The sequence below is a fragment of the Mastigoproctus giganteus genome, chromosome 6 (genome assembly GCF_048544385.1).
Source record: "Mastigoproctus giganteus isolate SK-2022 chromosome 6, ASM4854438v1, whole genome shotgun sequence".
Taxonomy (NCBI): Eukaryota; Metazoa; Arthropoda; class Arachnida; order Uropygi; family Thelyphonidae; genus Mastigoproctus; species Mastigoproctus giganteus.
In genome coordinates this window covers 78,061,336-78,077,923 of record NC_143580.1, presented here as the reverse complement: position 1 = coordinate 78,077,923, position 16,588 = coordinate 78,061,336, and the positions used below count along the sequence as shown (strand labels likewise).

Here is a 16,588-nt window from a genome sequence, read left to right as displayed (position 1 = left end):
AACTAGTTTAAAACAAAAATAAAATAAAATAAGTTAAAATGCATTAAAATATAAATTTCAAAGCGATAAAAACACTATTGAAGCTTTCGGAGGTGTCTGCAATAATGAAACTTAAGCGACACATCCTGGTATTTAAGGATGTGTCGCTTAAGTTTCATTATTGCTGAGGAAGGAGGCAGACACCTCCGAAAGCTTCAATAGTGTTTTTATCGCTTTTAAATTTATATTTTGATGAATTTTAACTTATTTAATTTTTGTTTTAAACTAGTTTTTTGTAAATAATCAATTTTTGTAAATATTATTTTAGTCTTTTGTATTGTTTTATTTTATTTTTTTTATTATTAAATCAGTTTTAAACGGTTGGCGTATCTGTTTAAATTTGTGGTAGAGAAGGATTTAATAAGCTATAGGTAGCATAAGTTTTATTTTTAGAGTCTCACCATGGATGAAAGCATAATGGTTACGGGTCTAGAAGGTGCAAAGGACATAAGAGGTGAGATTAGGGATAGACAACTAAGTGATAAGTTAGGGGACAGAGATAGACATATGGTGTTGGTTGAAGATACACAGGAAAATACAGTGTATTTCCTGTAAGACAGCAAAACCACTGTTCCATAATCACTGTATTTTCCTGTAAGACAGCAAAACCACTGTTCCATAATCACTGTATTTTCCTGTAAGACACAGGAAAATATAGTGGTTATGGAAACAAGACAATAAAATATTGGTAGGTGGAAAAGAGTGATTTTGATGACAATGGGACATTGGTGAATGAGTTTTGCTTTTTCAAAGCATGGAATAATCAAGATATAGTGAAGGGAAGTAACGACTGCTTGTGAAGGATCTTCGACTGATAAGGTTGTTCTAGATATGGTCTGTTCAGGCAAATTGAATATTCTTGGAGAAATTAATGGAATTATAAATGGGTTAGAGAATATGACTGGATTTGGGGATGAGGAAGTTGATAATGGAAAAGATGAATATAGTAAAAACTACATGCCATTATGTATGGGGAGTAAGAAGTAAATAACAGATGCAATAGCTGTTGGAACAATGCAAAGAAGTTCTGGAAAGGGTAGGCCGAAGAACGTTAAAAATAAAATCAATAGAACATTAACCAAACTAGATAGTGCAGATGACTGGTGACTTGGGAATGGTTACTCCATTCTCTTCCAGAAGTATGTCTCCCGGGTTGTTTTAGAGCAGTTAGGATTCAAAATAGGTCTAATATAGAAGATGAGGTCAGTTCAAAGGGCACTCCTACCTCAAGCATGGCTATGTTGTCATGCAGTAGATACTTCAGCCTAGGAAAAGTGCCAAAGATAAATGTGTGCAATGTGTTCCAAAGTAAGTACCAGTTTGAAGAATACTATGCACAGTGTTAAGAAGGATCTTGACTTAGCCAAAGCAAATAGGAATTTGGAGTAGTTGATGAAATGCACATCACCTGTTTCCCTTGGCTTGTCTCTATCCAATGGAACACAGAGTGTGCTAGATCAAGGGGATTTTTATCTAGATTGTGCAAGAGAACCCGTAGATTTAGCTGAGAAAATATCTTTTAAAACATTTAGTGAGCTTTCTCTCTGCCTGTGCAAGGACCTGGAAGAATTTATTTTTCAGGAGAAAAAGAAGTGTGGATATGAGGATTGTAAATGGGGTACTTTTACGATGGCACATGCTTGAAATATAAAGAATAATGAAAAGCAAGCAAGCTAAAAAACATTACATGATGTTGGAACTGAAAATGGATGCCTAAAGGAGGTCACTGACTTAGAGAGGGTACTAGATGTGAATATAAAACAATTGAGGGAGCTGCAGATCAAGGAATACTTGGTTACTAAGGAACTGTTTAATGTGTCCTTGGTGGGAGCAGAAAATAAATGCTTAAAGGATAACATTGCATCCTTTGAGGCAAAATTTGTGGAATACAAACAAAAAAAAAAAAAAAAAAAAAAAAATCAAAGGACTGAAAAGTAGGTAGGAAAACCATATAGTGAGGTAATCTAGCGTAGAACACCTCAGGATCAGGTGACCATCGAGGGACAAGGGCAAACTAAGGGCCAAAATGAAAGTCAGGTTTGCTTGTCTTCCTCATCATTAGATGGAACAGGAGGACATGCATGTTCTGATGAAAGCAGCTGATGACTCAAGATTGAAAAATACTGAGAAGGTGCAACTAAAAATGCTTAGAAGCAGCTTAAAGATAATTAGGAGACTTCGGAATATTAGGGATAATGGTGTAGTATTGGAGATGTAAACAGAAAAGGAGATACAAGGGGTAAAGGAATGTGAGAGCATTAAATGATTAGGCATGATCCTCTCAACTTCAAACGAGCCAGGGCAAAAAATAATATTGTATGATGGGGAAAAAACAATCAATAAGGAAGACCTGTTAGGAGACTTATATAACAAAAACTTAGTAAATATGAAAATCTCCAGGAAGGAAGTGGAGACGGAGATATCTCTCCATTTCTGTAATATAACACGCTATAACACGAAACAGTTGGGTCCTCCAGGTGTCAAGGTATATTAGAAGACATTTGCTACTGCAGGGTAGGATTTTCATTGACTTGATGTCATAAGTTCAATGACTTTCAATTAGTTACCTTGTGCTATAATTGTCAGGGATTTGGTCATACCGCCAGAACATGTTACCGCCGAGACCCAATTTGCAGTAACTGTGCAGATGTAGGACACTCCTACACACTCTGAACCAATCAGCGAGAACAACCAATTTGTTCAAATTGTAAGGCAAAAAAATCGAACAGCAAATCATTCCATAAGGAGTAAATAGTGTCCAGAATACTTGAATGTACTAAGTTCATGAAAAAAAAGAGCACAGCAATTTGATAACATTAATGGGAGATATTGATAATCATTTAATTCTTAATCAGTACAATGCAAAATCGAATGGTAACCTATTTATACTACAGATTAATGCTCAAAGACCAAAGTCAGTGGCTGATGAAGTTAGACTAGTATGCAACAGGGAGAATATTATTACAGGTAAACCTCTATATATGCGGCTAATTCGTGCAACGAGTGTACCATATATCTCGAAGTTAAAACCAATGGGAAAGATTTTAATTCATTTGTGATGTTTTGGAACATTCATCAGAAGACTTAATTTAGGCCTTTAAGATATGTTTTAACTGTGTATACATAGATAGAAATATAGAGAATAATGAAAAGCAAGCAAGCTAAAAAACATTTATTAAAGAAATGAGCTACAAAATGAGTGAAAAATGGATATGCTACTTTCTAGAAAAATATTTTTTAAGTGTCATCTGAATAGATAAAATTTTACGATAGCAGCTAATTCCATTTTCTAGGGTTCGACGAACTAGCACACTTCTTTCCACATTTGGATCTAAATCCATAATTTGTTGTTTGATATTTTCCAAATTTTGAACATCTGCTCGAGTTCCTTTAATGAAATTTCCTTAGAGACACACACCCCACCTTCAGTGGTAATTTATTCTTTCTTGTCATAGGCATGCTGTTGCTCAAATTCTATAAGATCCATGTCAGTAAGTGGCTGTGAATGCAAATCCAGGCATTCTCTGAGATTAAGGGAATCAACATCTTCAAATCTTCAAAGCCAAGATCCTTTTACAGAAACTAATTTCTTCAATAACAGCATCAACTTTTCGGGCATTTTTTTTTGCATTGTTAAAAATTTTGTTTCATAATCAGCTGCACTATTCAAAATTTTAGAGGGCATATATAGAGGAATGGTATTAATGTTTGTGACTGTATTAACCAAAACTTGTATTGACTGAAAATGCATATATCAAGGTTTACCTATATAGTCTGCATAGAGGAACCATACTTAGTGAAAGGTTGGCTTGTAGGATATCCACTTTCAGCACACATTTTGTGCAGATGGATCAGACTTATGAGCTGCAATTGTAGTGTTTGATAAGGACAGTTATCGCTATTATAAATTCGTTGTGTTCTTCGCAGATGGTATGCATAGGGGTGGAGTCAGATCTTGCATCATTCTATCTATGTTGCATGTACTGTCATCACTCAACAGACATTAATATATACATCAGGTACAAGGAACTGGTTCAAAATCGCTTGGGTGGCAATTCAGTAATATATGCGATGGATTCTAATGCAACATAAACGTCATATCTTGATAGAGTTACAAATTATTGTAATCGTTAATTAGATGAATTCTTAGCTTGTTGTGGATTGCTTATACAAAATCTACAAAGTCCGGACAGTACTTTCTTCACTGTTAATGGAGAATCAAATACTGACTTCACAATCTGTAATGTAAGTGTAGCTGGTATAGTGGACGATTGGCGATTAAGAGCAGATTGGGTCTGCTCTGATCATTGGGCCATTGTACTTTCTGTCAGGGACATAATGAGACTAGCTCCATGTCCGGAACAGTTACGGCGTTTTGTTTTCAAATATGCAAAGTGGGATAGGTTTGATGAACATATTCATGTCCGACTTGGGAATCTGAGCATTCAGTCAGATAGATGTCTGGAGAGAATGCAGTAGACTTACTTCAGTGCTCTCTCTTTGAGGCTTCCTGCACATCAATGAAGCCAAAGAACTAACAGGATTCCAGTTAAATAGTGATCTGGTGAGTTAAACCAACTTCAGAAACAGTTTCATAAAGTGCGGAAAAGATACCAAAGGAGTTGGTGTAACAATGGGGAGCAGGAAGTTAATGTACTTTAAAGCAAAGTATCAGAGGATACGGATTGCATATATGCATATGATATCTAAATCAAAATTAACCACCTGGAGAACTGATTATACTGAAAAAAACTTACACTGGTCTGGCAGACAATATGGGTTTACTTGAGGTCGTGGAACAGAAGATGAGCTTCTGGCATTGCGGGCTCGAACAGTAAATACGTCCTTGGAGTCTTTATTGACTTTGAGGGAGCTTTTGACTCCATTCAATGGAACAGTGTTCTTATGATGTTGCGACTTGCAGGCTGTTCAACTAAGATCTTTAGGGTGGTAAAGGACTACTTCACGCACCATACAGTGACTGTTAAGTCGTCAGTTGGTTCCATTGTACGAGAGGTGACCAGGGGATGCCCACAAGGATCGGTTTTTGGATCACTAATGTGGAACCTAGTTCTGGAGAATTGGTTGTGTAGGGTCTTCAGGCATACAGAAATGGTGGTGTATGCTGATGACCTTGTGCTGATTATTGAAGGAAATTCACAGATACAACTAGAAACCAGGTCACAGCATGTTTTGCTTGAACTTAATAATGGTGTAAGTTACATAAACTGACTGTATCATGAACCAAAACAAGGACAATGGTCTTAAAGGGCCATTTTTCGGGTAGAAGACCCCCCCAGTTGTGAGAATGAATGGGTTGAGCCTAAAACAGCAAAGCAATTAAAATATCTAGGCATTATACTTGACGGATCATTAACTTTCAACTTGCATGTTCCATATCTATCTGAGAAGGTGAGAAAATTTATTGGTATGATTACTCAAATCACTAGGGTTGGCTGGGGAATAAAAGGTAAAGCGCTGAATTTACTATATGAATGTGTATTTATCCCGATGGTAACGTATGGTGTACCAATTTGTTTTGAGCGTGTAAGTTCCATTCAAAGAGTAATGCTTCTTAGGATGTGCATGGCATGCAGTACTGTGTCAACCCCAACTTTGCAGGTTGTGACTAGCAAACTACCTATTGATCTGCATTTGGTGTACTGTGGTGCGTTAGCTTACTCCATCCGCTGTGGCATTCCCAGTTCTTTTCTGGATATAGAGGTGGATATCTTGGCAGATCCCAAGAAGGAAAGACAAGAACCTGGGACGCTCTGGTAAATGTCTCACAGGAGCATTGGAGTGTTTGTGATAAAGGACAAATTACACAAAATTTTTTCCCAAATATAAGAAATGCAGCCTCAATGAAGTTTAAATGGTTTGTACCAAACTTACAAGCTATGTTCTTATTGACTAGTCATGGTTCAATTAACAAAGTTGCACGATTTGGGAATCACTGAAAGGTCTAGTTGCCATTGTGGAAAATGGGAATCATGGGAACATATTATGTACAACTGTGAGGAATATAACAATCTAAGAGTTGAATTGGTTTCTCAGGTGAGTAATCTCAAACTTATGGCCTTTGCAACTACTATATTTGTTAGGCAGAAGACACTTCTCCATCTGGAAGCCTTGGCTTGGTAATGTAGTATGGTGTAGTGCTGGATTACCTGAAGTTCTGTGCAATTATTCTGAATGGCTTTGCTTTGGTGGAGGCACGAGTCGGCTATATCCACTGAATCTCCAGCTCCTTGTGCTGGCAGTTCTGTTCTTGGCAGATCCTTGTGCTGTTGGCTTTCCTAAATGGAGTTCCTGATACTGAAAGACTGAACAGATGTAACTCTTTGCAATGAAATTTGGACTTTGTCTAATATTCAGCTATATTTATTTAATTTTTATGTAATTTGATTATTTTCAGTTTTTTTATATGCATCTATTTTGGTCGTGGCAGTCTTTCCCTCCCTGTACTTTTCTATTAGACTTTGAAAAACTTGATGCCAATATTAATTCAGAATTGTATGCTGAAACTTGGAACTGTACAATGTGCCTCACATCAAATGCATATGACCAGGACTAAAATAAAGCATCAACCTGCTTAATGATAAAACACACCGCTATGTTGCCGATCATCTTTCTTCAAAAGAGGCAATCAAATACCCTGCTTTGAGTCCAAATTTTTCATCACCATCTACTTTCACATCTTTGGTCCAATAGAGGGAAGGGAGGAAAAATTAAAGGATACTCTAATTTGGATGTTGCAGCTAAAACAACTGTCAAAGAATGGTTCTATAAGCAACAGAAAGAAATTTTTAAAGGAACATATAGATTACTGAAGCAATGGGATGCATGTCTAAACACTAAAGAAACTTAAAATAAAAAAATTTAAAAAAAGCCTGAGTGTGTACTGAGAAATTGGAAAGAAGGAAGACTAGGCAAACCATAAAAAATTCTGGCAATAAGACTGGAGCAGGTTCACCATGCTGAGACCTCTCTTCTGAAAGAAAAGCTGACCCCTTGAGCTGAGTTCAATTCCTTCAACCCCTAGAGAATTTTAAAAAAATAGTAAAGCAAAAGCGTCCCTCCTAGCTCCAATGCAATTGGTGACTGCTACCCAGGGTAAAAAAAAAAATACTAAAGCCAAATACCTGTCGAGGTCCAACCCCCCAAATAAATCTCTAAAGACCTACTCACAATTAAGCTCTAATTGAGTAGGTCTTGACAACACAGCGTCATAGCAGCCAGCTATAGGGACAGTTCATCCTTCTCACAAATGCTAAATCTAGTTTGGCATTGCAGATTGTGACCACAATCATGAAGGCTTCCCTATACTGCTCTCTAAGCAGAACAGAATTACTTCCAGTGTAGAAGTGAATTTTTTTTTCCTTCCAGGAGAAAGAACCTTACCAAAAGATACTAGTTATAATTGTAGACAATACTAATGAACACCTTGAGAGATCTATTAAACATTTTAAATGGAGTAGAGTTGCCTGATCCAAAACAAAAATGAAAGTGCTGCTGAGGGTTTTATATCTATCTGGCTGCTTGAAAGGCAGTTGACTAAATACTCATTATCTATGGGATGGAAGTAGAAAAAGGGCAAAACACTGCCAGAAGTGTTACTCATTATTGGAGTATATCACACAGACAAGAAACTGAACGATTTAGAGGAAAACGTTAGTTCAGACCATATGCTGAGACCCAATAAATATAGCAAAATTTTTGCCACTGTAAATGCAAAATTGCATTTACAAGGGAGAAATTTTAGAGATCTATGCTGTAGAGCAAGCCACGGGACCATACTATACAAAAAATGACCCATCAGTACAGCAGGAAGAACTTATTAGGCCTATAACCAGCACAGGCAGAAATGTAACTGGTGGTAACTGGTTCACAAATTTTAAAGCTTCTAAAAGACCACAACTCAACATATAATAAGGAAACCATCAGAAAAAATAAAAAGGAACTGCCATCAGAGTTGTGGACATCAGAGCACAGAATTCAAGCGTCTATTCAGGAAAACATTACCATTCTGTTGTACATGTCCCCCCCTCAAAAGAAAAGTGTTATTCTTGCATCCAACATGCATCATGATGGTGAAATTGATGCCTCAGCAAGTGAAAAACAAAAGCCTAATATCACATGTTTTTATAACAATATGGGGAAGGGGGGGTTACTTAGTAGACGAATTATGTGCAACATATAATGTCAATAGAAATACTAGACAAGGTGATTTTCTACTCTATGCTAAATTTAGCAGGAATAAATGAGTTTGTTTCAAACAGTGCATAGGAAAGCAATAAATTAGTATGAATGCATTTTTTTTTTTTATAGAGGTCAGCACTAGATTTCATAAATGATGAAGCAAAAAAGTGTTCACTTATGATAAATATCCCCTATGATGCGAGGGAAAGGAGAAATTACTGTGAAATGTATTAAATTTTTATCCCTGGATCATATAAAAATGTACTCTCAGAAAACTCAGCAGGAAAACAGTGTTTCATATTTTGTTATATTGTAAAAATAACACATTTAATAATATATTTTAGAAATAAACAAGGAGTTACCTTTTATTCAGTCTGTAGGATTTCCTCTTTCCCAAATCTCCTTATACAAATAAATAACGAAATGATGCTTAAAACAAAATTACGTAATTAAAATAATTTAAAACTCAATGTGTTCCTCACTATTGAACCCTACCCCGATCCTAGAAATCTTAAACTCCCATGCAACCTCTAGTGAAGGAAGACATTTTGTCATAAATGTGAAATGACAAAATGTGAAAATTTTAAATAAACTCAAAATGTTTCGCATTTATGACAAAATATCTTCCTTCACTAGAGGTTGCATGGGGGGGTGTTAATATTTCTGAGATCGGGGTAGGGTTCACCAGTGTGATCCTGGGGTGTTGGACTGTCCATGTGTCAATAGTGAGGAACACATTATGAGTTTTAAATTATTTTAATTATGTAATTTTGTTTTAAGCATCATTTCGTAATTTATTCGTATAAGGAGATTTGGGAAAGAAGAAATCCTACAGACTGAATAAAAGGTAACTCCTTGTTTATTTCTAAAATATTAATAGAACATAGGAAAAATTGGGCATATGTAAGCTCTCATTTATATAGTATATGATTACATAATTCATTTAATAAACATTTTATTTAAAAAATGACTGCTTTTGTCATCAAACAACCCAACAATTTTTAATTTCTGTTGGAATCCATTAGAAGCCCTAGACATCTTCCATTTAGAATTCTGAAAAACAGAATTCTAAGTGGAAAATAGTGCACATGCATAATTTTAAAATTTTGTGTGCTTTACACATTTAGTGATTTTATCTAGTTGAAAACAGAAATGACTAACATTATTTAATACATACATACACTGGCCAGACCAGAATTCTGACCTCAATCCTATAGATAACATCTAGGATGAATTGGATTGATGGGTGCATGTTAGAAGAGGTTGTCCAAAAAAAAAAAAAAAACAAAAAAAAAAAAGTTGAATTTTTTTTTGACCCTGGTCACTGCTTCGAAGTCCAAAGGGCAGAAAATATCAGAGGAGGATATTGCATAAAACTGCCAGAAAGTTCCATAGAGACTAGAGGCTGCCATAAAAGCTAAAGGTTTTGGCATACACTATTAGTTTTCCTGTAAATAAAGATTATTTGTAGACAAACAGGTGTCCACATATTAGTGGTAGGGTATATAACAATTTTTTTATTATAGTTATGTATGTAATGTACACATAGAAATGTGTGTGCATGCCTAATTGTGAAATATCACGAGTTTAACTATTTTTTCAACTCATAAATTGAAGTACCTAATAGTGTCATATTTATGCACTTTTTTTTTTTTATTTTCAGCGAATTAATAAGTCTCTGCACATTCCTCCTTATATATATATATATATATATATATATTATATATATATATTATATATATATAATATATAACTGCTTGTTATATATATATATATATATATATATATATATAACAAGCAGAAATAAGTGAAAATTTTAAAAAAATTTTAGTTCCCTTACTGATTTAATAAAATCAAAGTAACTAATATTTTCATGCTTATATGTTATGAAGTTTTTCCTTTATTTTGAGCAAAACTAATAAAAATTTTGTTTCATTGAAAATGTCATGCATAAAAAAACAAGGTGTTTTTAAATTTAAATTTTTAATAAAAAAAATTATAAGTTACGTAACAATTAACAGAATCCATCCAAAAAAGGTCAAACGTTGTAGGTTTGGTTTTCCAGAAATAAAAAACAAAGACAACTTGTCAGGTCTTGTGTGCACATTTTTGTTACTATTTGGGGCGCACCTCCACCCAGGTTAATCAAAACAAGCTATTTACTTTTATTTAACAAAATCAGAGTAAGGTTTTTTTTTATAAATAATAAATGTATTTAAAAATATTTCACTTGTTTATATTACTCCGATTTAATTGGCAATAAAATTATTAGTAGACTGGACTGAAACCAGTCCACTGTTCACCATGATCCCATTCCAGAAGATGCCAATCCACATATTCACAATAATTTTTCAGAAATGACCCAGAGGAAGCAGAGTCACTTCTGAATTGTTCAGATGCTTAACGTCAGTCAGCAAATCGACAAAAGGACATCTACAATACCAGAAGTTACTTCCTTAGAAGCTGTAGAAATCTGCAAATCTAACCAGCAAATTAGCTAAAACTTAATTAAACCTTCAGTTTTGCATAATTTTAAAAGGTACCCTTCTATTTCTTTATCGCTTGAATAGTCTTTCCCTTGGTCTATGAATTAATCACATTATTAAGCCTACGGAAGTCTTCCCTCTCTTGATCCCAGGCTTTATCCATAAATTCAGTTAACCTCCAACAGTAATGTTTGCCTGCCTCCCCAATGGTTCAGAGCTATCTCCTCTAATGCTAACCTCAGACCAAAGTCCACAGCTCTAACTTATAAGGATTCCACCCTTGGCTTAATGGCATTCTTAGGTATGTACAGTTTTCTAAATCCCTTAATTTATTTAAATTTTAATATTTTTATTTATTTTATTAATTAATATATCAGATTTTATTAGTTTTAATTTGGTATCCCCCACCAACCTTTCTTAACTGATACACTTCCCTATTATTAGCAACCTTATATTAATAAAGTTGTATAAATATAATTAGTAAAGAGTAACAATTATAATTAATCTTTCCAGAAAAGTGTATCAAATTGGAATAACTCCTGTCCTGAATTTTAGAACCTGATAGTGAACGAACATAATCTGAACTGTACATATTGCAAATTTTAACTTTACTAAATTTCTAGAATTCTCTTATACAGCATAGTATTGTCCAATTTAACATTAGTTATTTTATTAAAATAAAATAAATTTTCTGTTTATACTCTGGGACAACCAAATGGTCAGAGTTCACAAGATAGACAGAATACAAATAACAGCACTGTATTTAGCAGTTACAAGCTTGAACCCCGGTCACTCAAGGCACATGTACTTATGCACCCGAGCATCTGACCACTCGGCTATGATTAGTTATTATTACTTTGAGATTGATTGACTGTGTATTCATAATACCATCTTAACTGTAATGTAATTATACATCACATTTAATATTTTCTCCTTTTTTAACCCACAGCCCCCAGTAGGTCTGATGATAGGATCTGCACAAGCACAATAACAATTTAGTGTTATTGATATTGTGCTTATATCTGATATAAGTATCAATTAAAATAAAATGTTTTCCCCATTCCATAGGATAAAAAGTGTCTACATGCTTATACATAACATATATTGCTTATCTTAATAAAAATTTCACTGTTATTATGCAGAAGATGTATGAAGTGTAGGAGGGAAATATACATCACTTCTGTGCTTCATACACACAGATATTACAATTTTCAGTTAGGGGAGAATAATGAAATAACCTTTTACCCTAGTAGGAATAAGAAAAGAGTGCACTTGATAGTTCATATGCAGCTAAAAATTTAGCAACCTTCCAGATTTTTTATTAGCAAATTTTTTTAATTTGAACAACCTCAATATTTTAATTACCAAGCTACAATTTATAATTTAGTAAATATCAAGAGAGAGAGAGAGAGAGAGAGATCAGCAAGAGATCAGATAGAATTTAGAGGCAGGTTCTCCTGCCTCTAAATTCTACATCTCTGCTGAGCCACAAACTAGTCATGCTTTTAATAACTACTGAGAAAAACACCCATGGTTTTGTAATAAAAAAAAAATTTTTAAAAAATTATGTTTACCTCCTGTCATTCACACATCAGCTTCAATATGTTTGTAAACTGGAAAATACAATGAAATATTTGCTTGTGTTCTCACTTACTAAGAAGCAGAGATGAAATACTTCAATTGACTGATGCACTGCCTTGTCTTCATGCCTAAACATTGAGCAACAACCAATGAGTTTCTCTTTCTTTGCAACTGCACTAAGAGAACTAGTCAGTGAGTTCTCCTGGTGTGAATATGATGGCCGAGGAGTGTTACTTATTTGTAATTTAATACCTGTGCAAAACCGAATCATGAAAGAAAGTCAATATCATCTTGACACAACTTTTACCTTTTCTTTTAAAAAATTTGTTAGCAGCAGGGTCAGCTATAGCAAATAGGTGGAAGTCATACTAATTATATATGATTACTGCCTTTTCTAGACCTGATGTTGCAATAAAATTTACATTCCTTACTTCACAGGAAGAGAACCCCACAATTTTCATATCTCTTTTCTACACATCAAGAAAATAGCAAATGTTGATTGGTTGTTTCAGGAGGTTTTCTTTTTTTACAAATCAACTAATTTGATCTTTAGTACATCAAATAAATGTTGTTTCACATGCTGGTCCATGTGGTCCTTGTTTATCATCTACAAATGTGTCCATAGATCTATTTTCATGTCATGCATGCAGAAAAACCTAGAATAACTAACATGGGAAAAACAGGCTAGATACTTCAACAACTAAAGAGGTCTTTACGATTTCCTCCAGTTTCTGACAGGAACTGAACCAAGGCTTCTCCAGACGCAAGTGATAAACTCACTATACTATCATTGAGGACAAAGTTAAAAGAAAACTGTCTTTTCTTTTTAATAGCTTTGTAATTTGTCTTTGTAATAGCTTTGTAATGTCTTTGTAATAGCTTTGTAATTACAAATCAGTGGATTACTTGGTAATTATGACACAGGCAATGCAAAAGGAATGATCTGCATGTGAAATGATGCAGGAGTGCATCATTCATTTGGAGGCTTTATCTCTATGCAAGTTAGGCATGATTAGTAGAGGATTAAGGAAAACAAAAAAAAAAAAAAAAAAAAATTTATTAGGTTTTTACTTACTGCTGGAGATGGCTGATATACATTCAAAGAGTCCCTTTCTGTACTGTCAGTAATACCCTTCAAAAAAGTATGAAATAAATTATATTATTAAGTCAAATACTTTACATAAAACAATGTAAATAAAAATTTAAAATAAATTAGTACATGCTGCATTCTAAACTTCTTGAAACTAATTGAAAGTGTACATGATGTTGATAGGAAAAATTTTAATTTAACTTCATAGCCTATGATTCAAGAGGAACACTATTACCACAAAACAAATGAATGTCACAATTCGGGCTTGACAAGGGTGTGATGCTGCTGCTGCTTGCTACCTCAGTATCAAGATAACTCAATATCCAAAATACAACGAAATCATAAAAATAAAAAAAAAACAAAGTAACCCTCACTCTCAGCAATACAAATACACGACTCTTCTCCCAAGGAGGCATGCGATCACAACCGCCAAAGCATGAGTACCACTCATAATAAAGGAATCAAATTAAATAAAAACAGGGAACTCACATAAGAGCCATTTCTTCAAGGGGACATCAACTTGTTAATTCCAAAAACGCCCAGGTCAAAGGATATCTAGCCATCAAAGCATGTCCCTTTTTCATGCAGTTGCACTATAAGTGCAACTGCATGAAAAATAAGAAATGCAAAGCAACACTAGTGTTGCTTTGCATTTCTTATTTTTGCAATTTCATTTTATTTTAAATATTGGGGTATCTTGGTACAATAGCAGAATCATACCTTGCCATTGCAACATATCTGTTGCATTTGTTTCATGGTAAGTGTTCCTCTTCTATCATAATCTTGGAGACAGTTTTTATGTTTTTATAGTAAAGTTACAATACCTGACCCCTGGAACCTGGACACCCAGATTCTAGAAAAGCTTGAGACCAAAAGCTTTTCTGGATTCTGAGAGTTTTTGATTTCAGATCCTTAGCAAGCAAAATTAAAACACGTGAAATAAACAATTAAAAACATGTACAGTGAGCTTTAAAATCCAGCACCCTTGGGGGACTGAGGTGCCAGATTTTAAAATTTTCTGGGTTTTTTTTTAAAGGGCTTATCAGTGGTGGAGCAGTTTTGGAGAAGCACATTTCAATGAATATTAACACTAACAAGTGAAAAATTTACATCTGTAAGCATTTATATCGACTAAAAGACAGTACTAATGATTAAAATGTATATAGTTTGGTTTATTAAATGTGAACAAATGAAAATAAAGTCATTGCAAATGTGAGAATATAATGCATGTGCTTCACAGAAAAACTTCCACAATGGATAATAAGGAAAAATTATTATAACAAAGCATTCTTTATTGGTTTGAATGTCATTTTGTTTTTAAAAATATACCGTTGGACAAATGCAATCCATAAGATTGCATTTGTCCAACATAACGAAAGAACATAATAACAGTTTGGTTTTTGATGCTATTATAACTATAAGAGAGGGAAAAACAAAAGACAGAGTCACTCACTAGGTGTTCTCTTTTTTGGCATTAGTTCAGAGCGGGAAGTCAAGTGAGTGACCTTGAGTGGTCTGTTGTTTTTCTCTCTACTTTACTCACACGTCTAACAAGCTGTATGAGTAGTTATGATGGTGGCAAAAAAACCTTGTTCACATGGAATTACACACAGTGATTACTAAATTGTGATCACTTACCTAATACTGTGTTGGGCCACCATTTACATGGATAACAGCTGCTATTTGCCTAGGCACTGACACCACTAAATGTCTGAAGGACTCTACAAAGCTTTTCATTGTGTCAGAATAGATGATGGTTGTCATCTATTCCAACACTGTGAGGACATGTCCATACGCCTCACTTCCCATTCAAAAACATCCCACAGGTGTTCAACTGGATTGAGGTCAGGCAAATTTAGAGGCCAATCAATATGGGTAATATCTTCACTGTGTTACTTGAACCACTTGTGCGGAGTGTGGGGCCAATTACACAGCACATTATCATCTTGGAAGATCTAGTTTCTGTCCAGGAAAAATTTCAACATGGCAGGGTGCACATGGTCTCCTAAGAGCTGCCAGTAGACCTCTCTCCAGTGAAATGTTGATCCATATGCACCAAGGGTCCTGGTTCTTACCAGCAAAATACGACCCATATTAAGCAACCACCATCACCTGCCTAGATAGTGGGCCCTGTGCACGATGGATTCATGGGCTCATGTCACTTGCACCACACACACAAAGGCTTCTCTGTCAGCATGTTGCACCATGTATTTGGACTCATCCAACCAGCACTCTCGTTTCCAGTCTTCTAGTGTCCAACCCGCATGTTGTTGACACTACAGTATCTGCTGGCGATGATGTTCAGCAGTGAGGAGACGGTGTCTCTTAGGTCAACTGCTGTTGAACCCCATACGTCTGGGTGTGTGGCACATCATCATTTGGAATATTGTTGCATTCCCCATGTTGTATTGGGATATCAACTGTCATATAGTGATCTGCTGTCCCATACCATGCACTGCACTTTTCGCTCAGCATGAACAAACCTCCCGCTGACCGTTCTGTTGGCAGGAGATGATTTGACCCATTTGACACTATTCTCGGTACACCTTAACCAAAGTTAGCTGTGAGCAGTCAACAAGACATGCTGTTTCTGATATGGAAACACCTGATGCACAAGTCCCAAAATCAGGGCTTTTTGAAATTCTGTGATATCTTTACCACATCCCATAACTGCTACTCTATCACTCTGACTTACACAACCAGATGCGAATTACCACTGCTCTAGTGCACAAAGCCATTCGGCTTTTTATACTGCGAGCTATGTGCTATAGTCCATTAAGGATGGAGTGGTCACTGAGTGTGTGTGTGTGTGTGTGTGCGCGCGTGCGCGAGCGTGCATCAATAAGTTGCTATTTACAAAGAAATTAACGATAGATTTAATAAATTTTTTCTAGACACCCACAACGGGCATTTTCAATCTCCCTTTGCTCTCAGCTGTCAGTCACCAGCTCATGCTGTTGTTGTTGTTCGGTTTAACGACACAAGGGCTACTACGGCCAAATTGTGTCTCTTCATCGTTAATTCACAAAAGCGTATTGTTAGAGAGATTAAATTATATGCTTCTGTACAAACCAATATGTTTTAGATATAATAAAAGTTCTTCAATATTTGCTTCATTTCCTAAGATGCGAGATAAATCAGGTGATATATTCAATGTAGAAAGTGACTGAAAAGTGTTTGACCTGATGGT

General features: G+C 35.2%; 1 protein-coding gene across 1 annotated transcript in view; it reads right to left on the bottom strand.

Annotated features, from left to right (window-relative positions):
* oys (lysophospholipid acyltransferase 6) overlaps positions 1-16,588 on the bottom strand; it is a 284,099-nt gene that overhangs the window by 146,699 nt on the left and 120,812 nt on the right. Inside the window, exon 7 of the mRNA XM_090376225.1 lies at positions 13,384-13,440. Within this exon, the coding sequence (XP_090232351.1) occupies positions 13,384-13,440 (57 nt within the window). The remainder of the gene's footprint in view (positions 1-13,383; positions 13,441-16,588) is intronic.